Source organism: Lepidothrix coronata, unplaced genomic scaffold (assembly GCF_001604755.1).
Source record: "Lepidothrix coronata isolate B3197 unplaced genomic scaffold, Lepidothrix_coronata-1.0 Scaffold75, whole genome shotgun sequence".
In the NCBI taxonomy this organism is placed as follows: domain Eukaryota; kingdom Metazoa; phylum Chordata; class Aves; order Passeriformes; family Pipridae; genus Lepidothrix; species Lepidothrix coronata.
The window spans coordinates 7,676,346-7,698,441 of record NW_016690255.1 but is presented as its reverse complement, the minus strand read 5'-3'; the positions used below and the strand labels follow the sequence as shown (position 1 = coordinate 7,698,441).

Below are 22,096 nucleotides of genomic sequence, written 5' to 3'. Positions count from 1 at the left end.
CTACCACAAGTCTGAAAACATAAGCTCGTGTCCAAGGCCTTGCAGGATTCCAGCCAGCCTAACAGGTTTCCTGGGCTCTGCCGTGTGCACACCAGGTTTCCATTGCTGGCTCAGCTTCGCTCTCACCGAAGTCAAAGCCATCTGTGCTGGTATGATTGTGGAAGGTTTCCTCTCCGGTGCAGCAAGGCACTCTGAAAGCACTGTCTTGTAACACAGTCCTACAGGGAACCATATAAGGGGCTCCAGAAACTCATTGTCCTTGATGATGAAGATAAAGGGCTGCTGTACAGGAGGCTTCCACTTTCATCACCAATTCCCATACTAACATTGGAGGGATTAATTTTTATCTCCGTGTCCCATCAGATTAATGAGCTAAGTCTAATTTTTAAATCTGTGTACTGAAGCCAAGAATTTTACACCTGACCATGTAAAGCTACTCCCTTTCAGTTAAAAAAAATAACAAAGCATCGACCCAAGTCTGTGCCAGAAAGGTCTGATCAAGCTTAACCTGTCAAGGTTTTCATTTCTCAGCATGCACCTCTGACTCATAACTTCATCAGCAGAGGGAAAAATGCCTCGTCGAGACCAAATATGGCTTATATCCAACAGCACAAGTCCTCCACAGTGTTCTTTAAAACACACTCCAACAACAGAATGAGCAGCTCCATGTCCCGTACCAGGGCATGGCTGTCAGTCCTTCCTATCCGGGGGTGAGGAGACACAGCCTCACTGGTGCAGCCTCGGGCCAAGCCCCGTCTGCTCCTCCACCCTCTCACAGATGTGGATATCCAAAGTGACACCCACCAGGACAAGCCCCTCTCTGGCTCAGCACTGGCCCTTTCACTGCTGACCCTCTTGGACACAATGGACTGCTATCAAGTTTCATCTGGAGTTTCTTATGCCACAGTCTTGGCAATGTGAGCAAGAAGGTCTGCCAAAGGATAATGTTGCAAAAAACATATGATTTGAACCAGACAACCCCACTCCCACACACTGGAAGAATTCCCCATCTGAACTGCAAGACACAGGAGTTCTCAGTACGAGTTTACAGCTCAGGGCAGTGGGATCAGCCCTTGATACCAGCTGGTGTGTTCCAGCACCTGCCCCGGTCATACCCTCTGACTGCGCTACAAGGGCTGTCAGCCCTTGTTCAACTCCAGCTACCCGTATCCAGGGAGGGGGCCAGAGGGGGATGGAGGAGGGCAGACATCAGGAGAATGGCCAAGACTAAAGGATGTTGCATCCTAAAACTTCTAATGCTGTTCCTCAAGTCGTTTTGACTTGTCAGCCGACTCCTCCCTAGACACTCCAAGGCTCACCTCCACCGGCACCCATCATGGTTGCTCCATCCCCCCAGGAGGGATGCACTGAGACCACTAGGGAGAGACCAATTCACTGTGAAACCAGGGCTCCTCAGCACGGGTCTTCCCCTTCCCAAATCCTCTGCTGAACTCCCCCGTCCAAAAGAGGAACCACAGCACTGCCTAAAGCTCCCCTGTGGAGCGGGAAGGGAGCCATCAGGATGGCTGTAGCCTTGCTCAGCCACAGCTCAGCACATGACCAAGGAAGCTGGTGGTCTAAGCATTTTGATTTGAGAGATGGAAACACGGCATCCCAGATTTCTGCACCAAGGAACATCATTTGCCAAGACACAGGAGAGATGCCTGGGAGTCCCGATGAGCTCCTGTTGCTGCAGCCTCCCCCTTGCCCACCACCTCACCCCAGTACCGTGAGCCACTGCCTGGTTTTATCACAGTGCGGGGCCTCGAGGAAGATGGGGGTAGGACATCTCTGCTGACAGTGCTGCTTACAGGAAACAATGCTGTCAGGCACAAAAATCCAGAAGGTGACTGGAAAAAAATTAAAATAAACCAAAGCAAAACACAAAACCCCTCAGTCAAGGGACCAGAAGAAACTGTGAAATAAATGACGAGTACAAGAGAAATGGTCCAGCCCCTATCTGAGCCTTGGTTGTCACCTTACTCAAACCAAGTTTTATTTGGGTTCTTTCTTACACCAGAAACCTGAACTGACTAAAAAATAACTGTAATTTCTTTTGATGTTCAAACAAAGGACCTCTCCTCTCCTCAGCCCTGTTAAAAATCTTGCAGAGAAATATGCTCAGTACATTCCATTATCACAGTCATGATCCCAAACCAGCAGTTAATCCCTTTAGAACATTTCCCACACAGAAACACTACTACACCTCTGCAGAAATGGGGTCATGGAATTTCAAGCAACCATGATCAGAGAGCTGCAAGATGTTTAAACATCTGGTTATTTATCTCTGCTAAGTCACAGTGTATTTTAATTATCTAGATGTAGTCCAACCTCAGCAGCAACTGAACCTTAAAATAATCCCATTAACTTGGGCTCTTTATTTATTTTTCTGATCTAAATAAAAAGTGAAGTAAAGGTTAATTAAAGCTAAAAGGCAGAGTCTGAAAGCACTTGGGGGTGGGGGGATGACTGGGAATATTTTAAATGAGCTTTCCTGTCATATTTTCATATTTTAAGGTAGTCTGTGAGTATGTCCTAACTCTGCATATAAAGATTAATCACTTTAAATATACTTACCAGCACAGGCAGGGAGACAAGCCTTCCCCATCAGTATCAAACAGAACTGACAGGAGAAAGTGTAACACAGAACAAGCTTTTATCCACCTGCCTGTCTCAGACTCCCCTTCCCATCCTATGAAGACAAGAGGTCCCTAGGCTGAAACCAGGTCAGAAAACACGAGCGCTGCACACCGGATCCCCCATCAAAGGACAAGGAGACCTTGCCAACAGGAAGGAACCCAATCAAGTGTAAGAGTGTGCCTGAGCCATGGGACAGACTTTGCCATCCTGCCCATCCACTACCAATTCCAATCAGCCATCTCTGCTGCCCGACCTCTAACAGTGCAGGGAAAAGGGGACGAGCACTAACGAGTCCAACAAGTAACCCTGCTGTTCTGCAGTCCTAATGAACGTAGGATCTTGTCCACAGGGCCAGGACTTCGTGCAACAGCTATCTGGGACATTCAGAACAGCAAAGAAATGGTTTCCAAGCCTCAGTCATGTCTTGGTTACAAACAATCTACCCTCCAGACATTTGCCAGTTCATTGGCATGAAATCTGCATGAAAAAGTGGCAAGGAAATGGCCCTACAAAATCCTGATGGGTCTCTGAGGAGGAACAACCAAAAAGAGAGAATCTGCTGCAAAAACACAGCAAGGAGGAGAAAGGCAGACAGTGCTGTAACCAGGACATGGGAAAAAAAGGGATTTTCTGTGACAAATTCTCATGAGTAAGCTCCAAGATGAGCCAAGAGATTAAATGGAAATCCATGAAAATCGCTTGTGAAGAACCAACCTGGTATTCTACCAAGAAGACGGGGATAGAGGTAGGATACAGCTTCTGGGAAATCACGGACCAACAGATGCTAATTGGGGAGCCACCTCATTTTCTGCTCAGGAAACCCTGACCAAAAGAGAAATTAATTGAGATACAGAGCTCAAATCTTTCTTTAGGGAAGACACACACAGTGTAATTCAGCAGGATCTCTGGCAACATCTCCCAACACTGCCCCACAGAAGGAACAGCTCCCTTTTTCCCCGCTCAGAACAGAGATGCACATTCCCCCAAAACCCATATCAGCAGGGACAAGTGGAAGGTTGAATTACTGACATCGCTAACGCTGCCAGCATGAGAAAATTCCCTATCATAGTTAAGCAATAGACTCCACATCCCTCAGGCTGTAAATCAAATGTTCTTGGGAAACGCTGAGAATAAAGCAAGTCTTTCCTTCCCTTCCGCTTCTTGGGAATCACCAAATGAAGCAGAAAAGAGGTAGACAGATCCATGGCACGATGGATGAAAGAAAAAGGAGAAAGACAGCTATTTCTCCTCTTCCCTGAAGATGATCCTTAGTTGTTACATGTCAGGGGAATTCAGGCACTCCACAACTGAAGACACTCCGTCTTCCTTATGAAAAAGCCTCAAACTTTCCCTCCATTTCACAGGCCTGCACCAGCATTGCATAAATAAAGCATCCAGAAGATCTGTCTCATTTTTCAACATAGAGATGTTTTACCTTTAAATGACTAGGAAATACTTAAAAGGATCAGAGATAATCCTTCATTTTACTGGACTGGTGGAACAGTATTTAAGTACAGTGATGGAATTAGGTTGGGCCATGTTAATTCTGGACTCCAAAAACTGGGATTTAAGTCCCAATACTCCTCCAGTGAATCCTGCGCTCCGTTCACAGTTAGGGGATGACCTGAGGTGAAAGGGACCAGCTCTTTGTTCAGACAGGAATTGCACACATGATCCAACTACAATTCAACTGTCATTACAGTGAGGCAAAAAACAGATGAAGATACTTACTCTGAACAAAACACAGAAATCGCCTGGATTTCAGGGCATATTTCTAAAATGGGAACCATCTGGCCTGGGAGAGAATGAGTTACTTTTAGGTGTTCTCCTTATGCCAGCAGGGAATGCTCAGAAATCCTCCTGCCTGAAGAGCTCACTGCTTCCTGACAGCCTGTTACCACCCACAGTGCTGTCACACTGCCTAGTCCTCGAGGGATTAAGCCAATTTTGAAAAGAAAAAGGGACATGCAAAGGAAAAATTATAAAAAACAAACAAACAAGAGAACAGATTAAAAACGCTCACACACAATAAGCCCAAAATAAACAAAAATCCAAACACAAAAATCCCCAGGCCTAAAAAAAAAATAAAAATCAAACAAACCCTCCAAAAACCCAAACCCACCCCACTTAAAGGCAGAGATGACTCTGTATCTTAACCACCTCCATGGCTGTGCTAGGAGTACAAACGCAACCTCTGGGGAGTAAATAGCAACTTCCTGTTTACAACAAAAGAAACTGCAAAAAAATCTATTTTCCCAAGAAAATAGGAGGGAGAAAAAAAATAAAAAAGAGACACCTGCCTGAGGCTCAACTGCCAGGGCATCAGGTACCTGACTGATAAATGAAAGTGCTCTGCTACAATACATCAAAGACAAGCTGCCACAGCCATTTCTACCTCCCTCAGGGAAAAAAACCGCTTCACACACACTTTGGGTTTCACAGGCTGGAAGAAAGGTGATTTAAGCAAGTTGCCCCTGAAAGACACAGGAGATACAGTATCAGTAATTTTAAATGAGAGAAAACAAAGCAGTCAACAGACTGAAGGCAGGTTAAAGGCAGTTTGACCTCATGGTTTCCTGTCAACCTGGACTGAGGTGGATATTCAGACTTACTTCCAGCCAAGATGCCATTTCATGCTGCAGTAACAGGTTGCCAAGCACAACAGGGATGCCTGGAAGAAACTACCAAAACCTTGTCTACACAGCCAAAGTACATCTATGCTGTAGTATATTCCATCTCAAAATGCAAAATTCTTCACAATCATTAAGCAAACCCCTTGCCCCTGAAATAGCCATCGAAGTGTAGAGAACTGAAAGAAAAAGGCCACTTAAATTTCAAACTTATTCTTTTAATGTCTTAAAAAGGTCACAAGATTTTTTTCAATCTTATTAATAAATTTTATTTGGACAAGTAGAGAACAACTTGTATCACAACAGCTTTTAAACAACATGATTAAAGACTGCAGCACTCCAAGGAGGCTCACAGATATGTACAGTATATGAAGAAAAAAGTTGCACCTTCAGAGCCGATCATGATCAAGTTAAAAATACCTGACTTAAAGTACATGTGCTAATAAATTTCCTTTAGGTCATGACCAGCATGAAAATAATTAGGACACAGGTACTCAGCAAAGTTTTCTGCTAATGGGTACAGCAATATGCTGCATTTAAGGATTAAAATCAGATTCTAGTTTAGTGTTAGCACTGAGCCCTTAAGAGAAATCCAAATTTCTACTTTTCCCCATTTACAAACATCAAAGCTATTCCCACTTAAGGGTGTGCCCAGCTGCACACAAATCAAGTCCTTGAATGATAAAAACTTTTAGCGCTAATACTGGAGGTCTCACGTCCTGGTACAAATTTGCCTCTCCGGCCATTCCATCTATCAGTTGCTACAGAAAATACTCGCTAAGTTAACTCCTCAGGAGAAACAATGCAGGTCTCTGGAAATCACATCCTTTCTACAATGAAAATGATCTGCCAATTCAAGTTTCATTTGTTCAGGAAGACAGAAGATTTAAGGCTTCGGTGGTAAAAATAATCCTCTGAGCAGTGTTTTTCTAAAGTCAAGCTGACATAGGTATGTTTGCTTTTTCTTGACTTAAAATCCCTGGTTTAGATAATATCCACCTTTTAAATCTGACAAGAAATCCCTCCTTCCAAAGAGGTTGTTCTAAATCAACCATTTTAGAAGCATTTGAGGATAGTTTGTTTAATTATTTTTTTTTTTTAATTATAGCAACATTTAGAACTCATTAATAAGTGGAAGAAGCAGTGCTCATGGCATCATCTGCAATTTTGGTACTGGCAGGGTGGATGCTTGCAAAATACTTGACGTCACTGTCCTCATCCATTTGAAGCGCCATAATTGTCTGTTCCACAGCTTCTTGATGAGAGTTGGCAGAATTGAGAAAATATTCTGTAAGAGAAAATGCACAAGACTTATGGGGGGAGAAGACAGCAGATGGTTCAACGCAAACCTCAGCATACTACTATGAGATATAAAATTTCAGAGGACAGTGCACACTTACAGTCAAACTGGAATATCTGGGCGGGCTCAAAATGCATGTCTGAATATACCTTTTAAAAAATTTCATTCCATCTTACAGAGCACAGTTTCTCTACTGGTGCTGTTCGAGTACAGGATTTCTATGGCCCTTCAGTACAAAAGTGTGACAGACTCCATGGCCAAAGAGGAAGAAAAAACCTGCAAATGACTCAGGAGGAGTGTGCCTGTATTTAGGACAGAGAGAAAATATCACCAGCTTGTGGCCATGCCGCTCCATTTCACTGCAAACCTTGCCAAATGATTATCAAATGATAAAACTAAGATAACGTGAAATAAGAGTGGAAGAAGTGCCAACATCTGACTGTTTTCATAAACTACAGAACACAAGGTGCACAAAAGCAACTTAACTACCAAAAGCTCACAGGAAGAGCAGTTTAGGTCTGAGGTTTAAAAAATCCTGAACTTATTTTTTAAATCTGCCTTTTAAATCTATCCAACATCCCTAATCATACACAGAACATCTCTGAGACAGGGACCACACAAAAATACCAATACCACAGGACAGCAGGAAGAACAGTGAGATCCTTGGCACAGTTAACAAAGGATAAATCACTGCACATCAACTGATCCATCTTAACTGTCTCCTTATGCTTATTCAGAGTCTCCAGCATGCACAAGGCAGCTCACAACTGCCCAGTGCTCACTGTGTTGGCATCCTTTGCATTGTCCAGTATTTTGAGCATTCTGCATTTTTCTTCAGCAGTCCTTGAGCCCAGTGCATGATTTTGAGAATGAAAAGTGACCAGAACTGGATGAAGTGTTCCAAGTGTGGACACTGCTGTTTTACAGAATAGCATAATATTTCTAATGCTCTTTTCCTTTACAGTGCTTTGGACTCTGAGCACTGCTGACTCCTCTGGCACCTGCTATGCACCAGGGATGCTTTCCTAAGCCTTTTCCAAAGTCTGTAATTTGAGAGTTGCAGCTTATTTCCCTGAAGAGAACACAGAGAAGCTTTTTTCCTCACTGCTACCATAAATATAAAATACCACAAAGCAGCCACCTCTTCTCCCCCAGTGAGAAAACAGACAGTGAATTTGTATGGAAGGATTTTTCTTTCTTACTCTTTTTACACAGAACATGAACAGATTTTTATTTTTTTTAACCAAATAAAGGGTACTGCTCAACAACTTCACAGTTCCTAGTTGTTCATTTCTGTTTTTTGGTGACACCTCTACAAACTAGCTCCTTCAAGGAAAATGACACCAAAAGAACAGGCTGGCATATGAGCAAGAACTTATATTTCCTCAGCACTACACAACAGCAGGTCTGACACCACAACAAGGGTCGTAGTTTTATCTCAGCCAAGGTAACATCCCACGCCAAGGAGAATGTAAAAGCAAGAGCAGCCCACGTTTGATATTGTGTCTTCTTTTCCAGCTCACTATAGGAAAGTGAAGGCACAAAAAATCCCCACACAGTCAGCCCATTGCAACTCTCTCTGCCACTAACCTTTCTCTAAAAGGGTTTGCTTTAATGTTTTCGCGAGCAGGACTCGAACATTTGGAACCTTGTCAGATGCCAAGTGTAGTAAGTGTGGCAACAGATGCACAGCAAACTGGTCCATGGGCAGGCAATCATCTTCACTGATAGTCTGGCAAGAACACAGAAGCAATTTCACTAAATTTCAGCACAGTGAGGATAAAATCCCAACACACAGTCAGAGCTAACAGATCCTATTAACTTCATAGCATGGATACAGTAGTTAGTATCCACAAAGGTTTAAAATATGGTACAATACTTTCTAGCACAAACCTATACATAATGAAGCAAGTTAGAGTTGAGGAAATTCAGGCTCAGTTACAAGCCCAATAAAGTCTGGAACTTACCTTTTTTTTCTTTTTAATGACTGTACCATTTGAAATCAGGAAAGGAAAGTAGAAGACCTTTTCAATCCTTCTCAAAATTTAGTCTTTGTTTTACCTGGGTACCATATTAAAACAAGAATGGTTCATCTCAATAAACATCTGTGGTACCCAACCGTGTTTCTCTAAGGAAGTTCAAAGCTCACATTTCTCCAAATACTTTTAAGAACTGTCCCACTTGGGCAGCAGCCATGTTGGCTCCCAATCTGCACCTCTGCTACACCCTCCAAATTTGACCATTTCCGTGGGACCCCAGCTAGTTTCAACTCTTCTGCTTATTTTGCTGAGAATACATTGGTTTTGCCAAGCTGCACAAGTCAGCTAAGGGGGTACAGGCAGCTCCTGCTGATTGATTTCTAAAGGGTAACCCAAAAGGATGGTGGGCTACTGCAGAATATTATAAAAATCAACACAGCTCAGGGAAACTTCTCAACTCAGGGATTATTTTGCTACATTTCTGCCCTATATTAAACATCAGAATTGATGACCTGGTGCTAATATGCTAAGCTAAAGATGTATTCAAGCTCATCAGTGGAGAAACAAAGGAGAAAGCAGCCATGAAGCTATTCCCTTGGAAACAAAGTTCTCAAATATCCATTAAAATAGTGTCAAAATTCAGCTGGAGAGTTCCAGTTGCCATGGCCCCATAATCCTGGCCACCACCATCACCACCTCCCAAAAGCAAAACCAAAACAAACCAAAAAGACATTTCACCTGGCAAATAAAGACAAAAGTTTGCCGACCAGACCATTTGTGGCATCTACAGAACTTTTCAACAAGCTCATTCATGAGGTCTACCACGAAGGTTGATGTTGAAGCCATGTACAGCTTTTTTACCATCTCACTAACCTTGAAGAAATGAGAAAAAAAAAATTCAAGTTTTTTTTCTGACCACCAAAGCTCAGAAGTTTGAAATCCTAAATTTATTTAGATTGCTTTACCAGCTTGTAGGAAATCCAACGGACAGAAGACACTTTGTCTGCACAGAGGCTGAAAGCAATAGGTCGCAAGTAGTCATAGATGTCTCTGGCACTGTACAGGTCTAGAAGCAAGATCAACTGCCTACAAGATGGAAGAAAAACCAAACAGAGCATATTATAATAAGAAAAAACGTAGCTTAACTGAATATCATAATTTATATGATAACACATCAAATATGCAATGTGGCTATAATAAAATTACTGGGAAGCAAAATCTCCTATTTTTCAGTGCCATCAGTTTGACTATGGGTCACTTGCAAATATTAAATTGCCACTTATTCACAATACTGGCAAAACGCTGTGTGAGCTTGAAGAATGAAAAGCTAGGGCAGAGGCAAGAGACCAAGGCTACATTTATCAGGGATCCTGATAACAGCTACAACGTAGGTGCAGCACAGTGAGCCAGCTGTGACACTGGGCACGCACGAACGTCTGAATACCTGGTAAAGACACGTCGCACATAAAACACGTGTACAGCTATACAGCAACCCCTCTGACTTAGTTTGATAAGTATCCTCGGTCACTTAAGTACATTGATTTATCAATAAACTTGCTCTACTTCAGAGTGTACTGGACAACTGAGAAATTACCAGTCTTCTTCAACTCGCAAAGAGCTGATTAAGATTTCAGCAGGTTTCAGACATTAGTACATGTCATGGATGGCAGAGAGTATGTCAAAAGAAGTGACGCGACACGCTACAGGCAGTCCAGAGAATGTCTTCATACCAGCAGTAACAGGTAAGTGATTTGTAGCTGGTGAATCAAAATCACACTCAAATGTAGTAAAACCATTATGATCAGTTGTTAAACCAGGTTTCTCAAAATTTAATTCACTAGACACACTGTAATAAGTCATTACTGTATGTTCCTTTCATTTTTCTTGCTAGAGAAGCCCTGGCCACAGTCTCTCCCCGCAGGGTAAGTGCTGCAGCCTTGACTACCTTGGTGGCTGCCTGCTGAACTTGCCCCAGCTTATCAGCACCTTCCCTATACTTTCACATACACCTCTTTCATGAGCAAAAGTCTGCTCAGATGAAGTCCAAGGTCCACTACACTGCTACTCACTTTTGTCAGTCCCCTCGAGACCCTGATCTCCTCCATTTCATAGTCATGAATTCAGCCTACCCATCAAATACAGCAACTGGGAGTGAAATAACAGCTAGAACACTTCTAACGACTGCAAGAGCAACAGATGTGGTCTTAACTTCTGGCAGCTTCCCTTTTATAGAAGGGTAATGCTTTCAATATACAGTGATGAGAAAAAAACATTCAAGCTCCAACTATTATAGGTGATATACAACTACTGGGAATTTCTAAGCAAGGGGTTGAGTAGGATAAGGGCTATCTACTACTGAAAAATGAAATGAAGTATATTACAGTAAAACATCCATTACATTATTTTCACAATTTTAAATATCCATAACAATAAAAACAAGTATTCAGAAAACAACATACTCGGCCAGCTCAGCACGGAAACGCCAGTTCCTGCTGTTATCAGTCACCAGGAATTCCTGAAGTTGATAAAGATACTCTCGTCTTTTGTCAACATGAAGAAGCTGTAACAGTAAATATAAACATACATAAAGAACTATAGGATACAATCACCAGATAGAACAAGAGCTTTAAAATACAGCTAATGAAACACCTATCTTTATTTAAAAACCCCAAATCTTTAGCAATGGTGTTGCCTTCCTGGGCTAAACCCTAAGGGTAAAATCGCATGGGGCACTACTGAAAAGCAAAATCTACTCTAGCCTCTACTTTTACTCCAGGAAATGAGAGGCATAGGCAGTAAAGATAGTTTTATGATTTTTGTCTTTCGGCTCCAAAAATGAAGCAGTTACAGAAAAACTTTTACAGAAATTTGATAAGTTGTGTAGAGAGGTTACAGCCACCAAAAAAATCATCCACTACCATCTATATATTGAATAAACATGCACAAACAAGGCTCTTAAGAGAAAAGAAAGTATCAGCAACACAGATCTCCTGTAAAATATACTCTAGTATTCAACAGAAATCTGCAGAGATTTCCACAAAACTATACTGGTGCTATGTTAAAAAGTAGATGCCTACAAAGAAATTAATCACTCGTAATTGCACTTGACCACAGTTGAACACAGACATACCTTCAGAAAGTCATGCAAGTGCTTAAGCACACCTATCCTGACTTCATCCAGGTCTTTCAAAAAGCCATTGAAGACAGGAACTAAATCTCCAGCCGTAAGCTGGTCTCCAAGGATGACAGCAAGTTCATGTATAGAAAATGCCAGTGTCCGCCGAACCTTCCACTGCAACATAAATAAATTAATGTTATTGATATGAAGTGCTCTATTTTAACCCTCTATTGAAGGTCAGTATCCAAGCTGGACTCCCAGCAAGCTACAGTACTGACAAACATCTTCAAAGTGTCTTATGTAACAACTGAAAGTTAAATTGGAAATTTAAAAGAAAAAACAAAAAGGAAAATTAAAGAGAGGACAAATGATCAGGTATCATCTCTTCCACCTGAATACCAAGGAACCAGGCAAACAGAAGTAATGAAAATATTTTAACTTTATGGGTGCCAGGAAGGAAAATAGTATTCCTGACATCAGTAGTCTTGCACACATTACTTTTTGCCTTAAATTCTTTTGTATAAATTAGTTTCAATGACTACTCTCTCCCTCATTTAATTTATAGAGCAGAATAAAATATATATGCCACAATATTTCAGCTGGGATATTTTAGCTTCCATAATAGGTAAAGTTTCTTCCACACTGAGTGCTCAGTAGCCCAAGACTAGTAGAGCTTTTAGACAGCCTAAATTGAGGGTGCACTATTTTAATCAAGGAGCTATTTCAAATAAGTCTTTTAAAAATAAAAGAGCATCTATTCTCTAGCCAGCACTTTCCAACTAGCCTGGGTACTGTTCTTTTGCCCTGGTTTGGTGATTTGATCTTAATTCAGATTAGACTGGCAAAGAACTCCAGACTGTTTTGAACAAAGGGTAATTTGTTTTTACTTGTGTTTTAAATTTATTAGCTGTTTGTTTTTAATGGCTGCAGAAGAGTTTGGAAAACATGAGCAACAGCCATGTAAAAATTGTTCACTGTGTATCACTGCTGCTCTGACATTGCAAGCAGCAAGTTCAAGAGAGGTGAAGTAGTCTGAGAATATTTAAAAAAATGCAAAGAGCATCTCCAAAAAAGGAAACAAGGGAGGTCTGGGAAACAACTGCAAACCAACAGCAAAATGAACAAAGCCACCTCCTTACCACCTGACAACAAGGAAAATGGTGCTATTTCCAGCATTTGTTTTTAAAGCGGCAGTGCTGCGTGGTGACAAGTGATGTTATTCCTTTATGACTAACTGGATGCAGCACCAAAGGCCTGGCGTGAGGTTGACTCACTGAGCTCCAGACGTGCCTGCAGGGGCAATGTCTGCTAGAAGAGCAGCACAGCCCAGATTCTCATACCTATGAGACTCCCAGACACCACCACAAGATTTCAAGCAAGCAGAGGAAATCGGAGACCACTCCTCACTTTCCTACTGGAGATAACACCTCCCACTCTAACCACCCCATTTCCTTACTACCTGAGCACAACACACCCCCAGCTTCTTCTGAGACAACCATTACACCTTCATTCCTTATATAAATAACTAACATCAGCAGTGGAAAGCTCCATGTAAAAAGCAGGGCAACCCAACTCAGTAAACAAGAGAAATCACCACAGAGGTTCAGACTGTTCATTGCCACATCACAGAAGTTCAGATCATTTGCTGTGAGAGCTGCTTGAGCTTACCTGCATGTCAGATGCCAGTGTCTCATAGGTGTCTTTCAGACAGTGCCAATTCTGCCTGCCCAGTGTCAGTGCCACCCCAGGCAGGCTGTAGGCACAGTGCTTGGCAATCTCGGTATCGACTGTTTGTGCACGAGATGGATCAGTCATTGATAAGTACTGATCCAGCAAGGCTTGAGGTACAACATCCTGCAGGCAACAAAAGGGTAGAGCCTTTATACTATTTTCAATTAATCCTCATAAGGCTTACTAAAATTCCCGGGTACACTGTCAGAAAAAAAAACAAACATTTTTTTCTACCATAACTATAGAATATTACTTAATTACAGTGTCTTAATAAGAGCACAAAGACTTGGTACTTCCTAATTTCCACCAAAAGGTTCCAAAGTAACTATGACATGACTGGGGGCTATCTGAAAATATACAGATCCACAGAACAGATGAACAAGTGGATCACTATTGTCTTAGGTAGAGCAGGAAATTAAAAGACTACATTCTACCTCTCTGCAAACATTCAGGCTCATGGGTTGTGCAAACTGGCCATTTTAACCCATCCATAATAATAGGTAAAACAGCAAATGATGAGATTTGTTCAAAAAAACCTTTTTAATCCTCTCAAAATCTTGGGAAGGTGGAGAGAAGAAAACTAAAAGCAGGGAGCAGAGTATAGTGTGTTCAATATTGCTTCCAAACTCCCTGAATAGTCAACAGGAAGGAAAAGGCTTCTCTGGAGACAAAGATATCTCCAGTGAAGACTAATCCTTCTGTCCACTGAGAAACTAAAGCATCTGAATCAAAATTTTGTGAAAATCTCTTTGCATTGACTTCACCACTATCTTTGCACTGACTCTACTAAGGGGTGCACAAGAATATTTCCCTGACACAGCCATGCAATAGCTTTGTTGACAAGAAACAAGAGGGACTGAAGTTCCCACTCAAGTGTGCTGCACGGTGGCACACTTAATGCTAAACTATGTTACAACAAACATTTGATTCCTTTTGGGAAAAAATACCAGAGAGACAGTTGGAGCTCAGTGAAATACTTCCACAACTGTTCTGCAAGAAGCTATCATGGGGTGGGGGTGGTTCCACTCAAATTGTGTAATTAAAAAATCCTCTTTCCTCAATAACCTAATTTCCATTACAGCATCGCTTCCACAGAAAATTAAACCAATTGAAACTAGACCCTGGAAATCTATGACAACTGTTACCTCATGTCAAAAAACTATTGTGATCTCTTACGCATAAATATAACAGAAACAACCGCTGAACTAAGCCATTATCTCTGGAAAGAAGGAATATTTTAAAACTACTTAAGACGTCTGCTCATTTAATAGAAACCATATCACATCAGGAATAATTGAAAGAAAAGGATAAAGGTGATCCTCATACACATAAAAAGAATTCCACTTATCTGATACACATAAGAAAACCAGAAGTCACTTTCGTTTACCTGTACTTTGGATTTTCTTTCTTCTTCAGGGCTGAAACTACTGTTGGTGCTCAAATCTGAATCATTATGAATATAGTGAAGTGTAGAATCCATACTCTGTGAAAAAAAGAAAATAGAAGGTCACACAAAATACACTCTAGGATTAAACACAAAAGAAATATCAACATGAGGAAGTAAGTGTTGCCCTAACCTCAGAGTCTTTTTTTTAGATTAAAGGAAAATATGTTTTAATATCAAATACAATTTTGCTACAGCCCAAAATCAAAAGATAAATCTTTTTGCTTTCAATTTCAAACTGAAGCTCTTCTTATTCTGCTCCATTTTGGTTCTTATGGAATGAAAAATCACAAGAGAGGAGTAACTTAGAGACCGCATTAAGGAAAATGTAACCAACATATGGGTCGCACTGCCTGTCCCCTGAATGGAAAATGAGAAAACACCTGTAACCGGTTTTGTTGGATTTGTTGCTTTGGATTTGTACTAGAAAAAAGTCAAAACAAAGCCACCCTCACAGTGAAGAGCAGAAACTGATGAGACTTACGCTGTTGCTCATTTCCTAGAGGTGACTATTCTACAACCTTCTCTATGGATAAGCTTCACCTCATAATATGGAGTCCTAGTTGGCCATAGCTGCTGACAACAGTCATAACCTCTCTCATCAGTTCTATTAAAATAATTTTTAGCAATCATTCAAGCATCCTGGTTACATATCTGGACCTTGAAGATAAGGGCTGAGACTCTGTTTCAGAATTCTGCCGAGCAGCAGAGGTTTCATATGCTGTGATGAACTGTGCTGCTGAGGGGATGTACCACTGTCACTTTCCGTACAAGTGGAGCTCTCCAAATCCAGTGGACTTTGCATAATAAACCATGAGTTTCAAGAAGTATGTGATGAATATTAGAAAAGCAGATCAGGTTGCTGTGTGGTGGCACAGGACAAAGGCATTTTTGCTAGATTTGAGCCAAGGTATCTATCTATTCACAGACGCTGCAGGGTGAGCTCCCAGGGTCAACACAAGCAATGAGAACACGCCTACTCTACCAGCTGTTCAGATTATTCTGACAACGAGAATTTTCGAGCAAACTATAGACTTCTTCAAAAAAGCCTCCAGGATACCATCTGTCTTCCTTGGTTTGACTTCAGACAGTTGCTTTTTCCTCTCCCATGAGCTGCTTTTATCTAAGAACTGGGCTGTAATTTTAGTTGCTGAGGTATAATTACAGGTGATAAAGACCAGGCAGAGCTGTGAGGCAACTGCATACTGCCGGCACAGCAGCCCATGTCACCTGCTGGGCTTATCAAGCAGCAGCAAGAAAGTGCCAAAGAGCCAAGGAAAGAACAGATCTGCAAGTAACTCCCCAACTAAATGTGTCCAGCAGCATACAACTCCAACTATAAAACCTCCAGAGGCTCTGAAAACCACCTCTGCAGGATTTTTAGTTTGACAGTCAATTCCTTCACTCTTTTTTAGCCTTTTATTTGGCTGGGTTTTTCTCCCCAGAAAAAGAGATCATTTGCAGTATTGCCAGAAATTCACCAGTTTTGACCTCTTTCAAATCAAGAAATTACAAGGCTGTCAGCACACCCTATCCACAGTGCTTTTCATGAGTTGTCCAGGAGCACAGGAACAAAGGCTAGTCATCCATTCTGCTACAAAAAAAATGAAAGGACTCCATCACACACATTCTCTGCTACCCCAGTTCCAAAAGGCTAAGTTTAAAAAATACAAAATAAAAATCATACTTTATGGATTGAACTAAGTTGAAATATGTCATATATATATACACACACTGAATATACTGAAGATGGGAACATTTTTACCCAGCCACTTTTAAAGTCAAATATGCATTTCAGAGAGGAAGAACTTCTGTACAGAACCACAGCATCAGTCAGCATTTAAGTTATGCAGTATCTCTATTCCTGAAGATGAAGTTCCATCTGTACTTCTTCCAGGCACACACTGAACTGAGCATTTCAGAGAGCCAGGACACAGAAATTCAGCAGGGTTTAACCTGAAAGCTTCTTGTCTACCAAACTGGTGAACCACTGCCTCTGAGATGCAAAAATCTTTGTCATGGCCTTACAAATCTCTAAGGTGAGGTTTCCTTTAGCTCCTCTTCTTAAAGAGAGATACTTGTGCCAGACAGGAGTGGACTGGTTTTAATTCAGTTTCCTTTCCTTTTCTTTTCATTCTTTTCTATCTCTAACGAAAAAAAAAAAGGAAAAAAGGACTCCCACACCCATCCACTGGGTGGATATGACTTGGGGAATTTCTTAAGGCTTACATTCCTTTACCAAACCTTTTAGAGAATGTACAACCTAAAGAACATAAAAACAATGGCTCTTGAGTAAAAATAAAACATCTACCTTCAACAAGCAAGTTTCATGTCCCAAAATCTTACTGGTTCACTCTATTACACCATTTATTTCATTTGAATAGAGAACCTCTTAGTAATACATAGCAATAACTCCTTCAGGAGCCAATACAGCTACTGAAGGACAAGCAAAGTGTGTTTTGCCTGGTGGTATCTGTGTACAGCTGAGCAGGCTGCATTCAAATAAAATACTTTAGCTTGATTTTTTTGTCAAGTGTCCAGTACCCAGTCGACACATTGCTATGCTGAGACTTACAAACAAAAAAAACAAGCAAAGACACAACAACAACAAAACCAAACCACAAAAAAACCCACCACCACCAAAAAAAACCACTAAACCAACAAAAACCGAACAACCACCTGTGAAAATCAGAGCTCTCTTCACTGCTAGGGGCAACAGTCTACTTGCTCAACAGATCACAGCTTGATTCCCAGAATTCTAGGTCACCTCTGTAATATCCGCTCACTTATGAAATGAGGACTTGATTCAGTGCCAGTAACAAACAAGGAACTGACAGATTAAGAGCATTCTTTCAAAGCATAAAACCGAAACATGCAAAACTAACATATACTAGAAATGTGACAGGTTGTTACACTTTCTGTCAGCACCATACTCTGTAAAGACATAAAACGTAGGACAAGTCCCTCTGAACAAACACCACCCTCACCATCCCCAAAAATTCTTAAGGACAGAGGATATATTTACACTGTCATTTTGCAGACTGGCATTAGAAAGAAGTGACTACAACAGATCCTATGATTAAAAATCATATCAAGCCTGACATAAAGGAATCAGGGCAGGTTGGTCATTTTGAAAAAAATCAACTGCATTTGTAAAGTTAAATTATGATTGTGTATAATCAGCAGTATCCAAGTAAATGTCACGTTCCTAAACTCCTCATATGTTTAGATGGTAGTCCAACAGCTTAGGTGAGAAGTTAATTAAAATGTCACCCAGAAACACTGTTCTAATTAAAGAAGGATGAAAATGTTTGCACTGAACTGACATTAACTCCTAGATGTTTCAAAGACATAAAAATTTCATCTGAAAATACCATTTCAGCAATATGATTGAACAAATCGCTGTGGTTTTATGGAGCACATTTTGGAACCATTGCTTTCTGCATAGCCATAGCTTTTAATACCACCAGAGCTTGTGGCATGATATGCAGTGAACATAGTGGGTTTGGCTGACACACAGTAAAGAACAGAAAAAGAGTATCAAAACGCCACAACTACAGTCAGGCAGGGGGCAGTGGTGGGGGGCTGAAGAAGTAAGTACAAAATCTTAAGATGTTACTGATGGCTAGAATCACTTTCTCTTTCAGCAGTCCATACGACATTTAGATTGCAAGTCCTGAACTTCTCTTATGCAGACCAGTAAACTACTATAAATCATTTCACAGGGAGCAAAGAGAACAAAGTACCTCATTCTCCAGGTCACATGGGGGCACCGGAGAAGAGGATTGTCTTATTTTAAGTAGGGCTCTGTTTTAAGGAAGGTAATTTCACAGCAATAAACTGCAATAGCATTAAAACATTTTCAAATGTGACAGTCACAACAGAGATTTTAACAGAAACAATTTCAAAAATTTACATGGACAAGCACAGAACTGGCAAAAACAAAGGCACCCAACACAACTCATTTTATTTTAGTAGCTAGCACTTTAATACCAGCCAAAAAACCCGAATGCCATGCTAGCCAAAGTAGGAAGCAATTGGCTGCAATCACCACACAAATGCAAAATACAGCTCTGTTACTGGAACCCTGGAAATCCTAGTGGGAAAAAAAGAATAAGAGTACAAAACTCGCTTCTTACCTCAACATTATCACCAATTAAAGGCACAATATCACCCAGTATAGGTTTAAAACTTTGTTGGTCATTGATGGTTAGTTCAGTCTGTGAATCTGTTCCCTTGCTGATGCTGGCCATTGTCTCTTCTTGAGGATCCAAACTGGATGCTCTGAGCGCAGCAGACAACACCTCCACTTGTGCTGCAGCATATGAAAGAGAAATACATGAGAGACTAAATTGCAATAAAACTTTTAGCAAATCAACTTTCAGACAGTGACTAATTAACTGAAAGATGGTGGAGGAACTACAGGGGAGGTACAAACCTAAGATCATTAACTGTTGGTAAATCCCAAAGTGGGGACAATTAGAGTGTCACTCTACTCTTTTGGCAGGGTGCTTAACCAAACCACAGCATTCATCCTTAAAGTAAAAAAAACCCCAAAACAAACAAAAAAAAACCCCAAACCCAACAGGAACAAGAGACTGCTGTTATAGCAGGATCAGTTCTTTAAGAATCTCAGTACATATCAATGGTGCAAATACTTTTTTGGGCAGAACAGCACATGAATATTAATTTACAGACTGGGCCATTTGAGGGAGGTAGGAGTAAGAGAAAGACGGGAAATGTAATTCAAATAAAGGTTAACAACATGTTTACTCATATAGAAAGCACTTAAGTTCTGAGAAATTGTGTCTCTTGATATATATGGTTAGTAAATTCTTCTGGTTTTATAGCAGCTCTAAAGCAAGATCTATACAGAAGGATACCAGTAGCTCTTTTCTGGACAGGATACTTTAGCCTCATTGCATCCATCAAACAAATTATGAAGGTTGTACTGTTTGATGTCCTCCTATTTATCAAAAGAAAACATTAGCACTTCATGCTCTGCCATCACTCTTCTGAAAAAGATACAGCAGTTCTGAGACTGCTCTGCTTCATATCCCTCTGCTTAATACTAATTTGAAAAAAGCTTTGTCAAGCACAGTCCTTGGATATAGCCTGACCGGAGCAGATGAAGTATCAGAGGTAATCTTCACTGCAAGCAACACAAAATTCAGTGCAGGTTAATCTACCCTGCCACTCTCCTTCTCCACTTCCTTCCAAGAGAGTAAGGAAGTCTCCTCACTCATTAAATTTACTCAGGCATCCAGAAGCTCTGTTCTTCATATTTTGTCTTTTCCAAGGTTTGTTCATTGTTAAAATAAACGACAAACCATATGCTTGTTTTCAATCCCACGTTGCTATACTAAGCTACAGAATCTGAATTTCTCCCTTTAGCTGTTTTAATATGGTTGTTAACAAGAATTAAACACAGAAAGTTGGACTCATTCATAGATAAAAGAAACATATATGCAATACAACTATTACAAGAAGCCTAAAAAATTATAACACAACTGCTGCTAGCAAAAACTGGAAAACACTGGTTTCTAGGTAGAGGCTGATGAACAGGAGTAAAGATAATTCTTTATAACATGCAATGCTAATTCTCTAACTGCATCAAATTTCTGATAGAGTAACCCAAAGATAATCTTATTATATTTCTGTAATTCACCTCAAAAGAAAAAAATCATCATTAAAAACTTAAAAACATAATCATCATACTAATACTTCCACTACAAAACAGATTATGTTAAAATATATAGTTTTAATATATCTATATGTAATATGCATTATAATGTATAATTTCTATATAAATATATATAGGAATGTATATATTTCTATATAAATATATATATTTATATTCTATATAAATACATAAATATATAGAAATTAGGGATGTTACAATTTTTAAGGTTAATAAAAGCTTGCTACGATCTCTCTCTCAGGGTGTTACTTCACTTACAATAAACCTCTGTACTTTAAGGCCCAGGAAAATAAAAAAGACCAAGGTTAATAAATTTCTCCAAAACTTAAAAATTAAATAAATCACCCCAAAACCCATAAAAAATAGGTGGTCATTTCAGAACACCTGCTAGGGCAAGAAATGCCTGGTTGATTTCCAAATTATTCTCATTTAATCAAACCAGAAAATTTAAAATAATTCTACTCTGCTGCACATTAAGGAGACATTTTTCTTGAAGACTTCTTTCATGAAGGACAACTCATTTTCACTGAAAAGTCAAGAAAGCTTACCCTGACTGGGTAAAAACACATACTGCTTCAACACTGTATATGTATTTACTGAGAAATCCACACAGAGCTCCAAAGATTTACTCTTCTAGTAACAAGAGTGAAGGTATCTACAGCAGTAATTGGGAATTTTCCAAGACATATTCCCCACCTATGCTCCACTGTCAGCCTGCACACACCTGGACCACCCTTGCTTAGGGGTTTAACAGGACGAAGACCATATGTGTTCTGATTTCCTCTGCCTGCCCTAGAATATGACACAAATGTGCATTTTCTCAGCTTCTTGTCAATTCTACAATCCCAAGACGTGGGGATGAAGGACAGGAGAGGCCAGAAGGATGGAGTGAGATGTAAAATAGAGGAATGCCAAATCCAGGAAGGAAGAGAAATTAAAAGAATAGGAGGGGAAATACATATGGAGGGACAGGATAGGGGTACAAATATATAGTAGTTGCTAAGGATGAACAGTGATTCAGTGATACTGTGATACAGTGCAAAGCAGAGAGGGGAGTGGGGGAAGGAACAACAACAAAAAACAACCCACACCAAAAAAACCCCAATGAAACCCAACAAAACCATACTTTATTGACTCAGAAAGAATCATTGCTGGTTGAACTTCAGCACCAAATCTCCACACCTGCTTCAACTGTCAGGGACTGGCTTTGAAACCAACTAGCAAAATGGAAATTATCAACCTCCACTAATTGTACAAGGAAGAACATCACCTTATTACCATCACTAGCTATTTTGCAGAGTCAAATAATAAAAATTCAGTGTGATCTTTAAAGACTTCAAAACCACTGTGCTAATGATCCTGGTTCAAACATGGTTCCACACTACAGGAATTAATTTTTTTTCTTTAAGTTTAGAAAATATTTCAAAAAAAAAACCCCAAACAAAAACGTTAGGAGAAGCCTGCTGAATTTGCAGAGTCAAGCACAGAGAGACGAGGTACAGCCAGAGTTAAGGTCATCTGAACAACTTAACCTTATTGACACACGCATAACA

The 22,096-nt window shown here is 40.4% G+C and overlaps 1 protein-coding gene across 11 annotated transcripts in view; it reads right to left on the bottom strand.

Annotated features, from left to right (window-relative positions):
• Positions 1-5,528: 5,528 nt before the first annotated feature.
• The window catches only part of PPP4R1 (protein phosphatase 4 regulatory subunit 1), a 65,801-nt gene continuing 49,233 nt past the window's right edge, over positions 5,529-22,096 (bottom strand). For all 11 annotated transcript variants that reach the window (XM_017819547.1, XM_017819550.1, XM_017819548.1 and 8 more), the window contains 9 exons: positions 18,982-19,157; positions 14,786-14,881; positions 13,336-13,521; positions 11,680-11,841; positions 11,009-11,109; positions 9,515-9,635; positions 9,288-9,422; positions 8,161-8,302; positions 5,529-6,558 (listed from right to left, as the gene is read on the bottom strand). In XM_017819547.1, the coding sequence (XP_017675036.1) occupies positions 6,395-6,558; positions 8,161-8,302; positions 9,288-9,422; positions 9,515-9,635; positions 11,009-11,109; positions 11,680-11,841; positions 13,336-13,521; positions 14,786-14,881; positions 18,982-19,157 (1,283 nt within the window). In that variant the 3' untranslated portion in view covers positions 5,529-6,394. The remainder of the gene's footprint in view (positions 6,559-8,160; positions 8,303-9,287; positions 9,423-9,514; positions 9,636-11,008; positions 11,110-11,679; positions 11,842-13,335; positions 13,522-14,785; positions 14,882-18,981; positions 19,158-22,096) is intronic.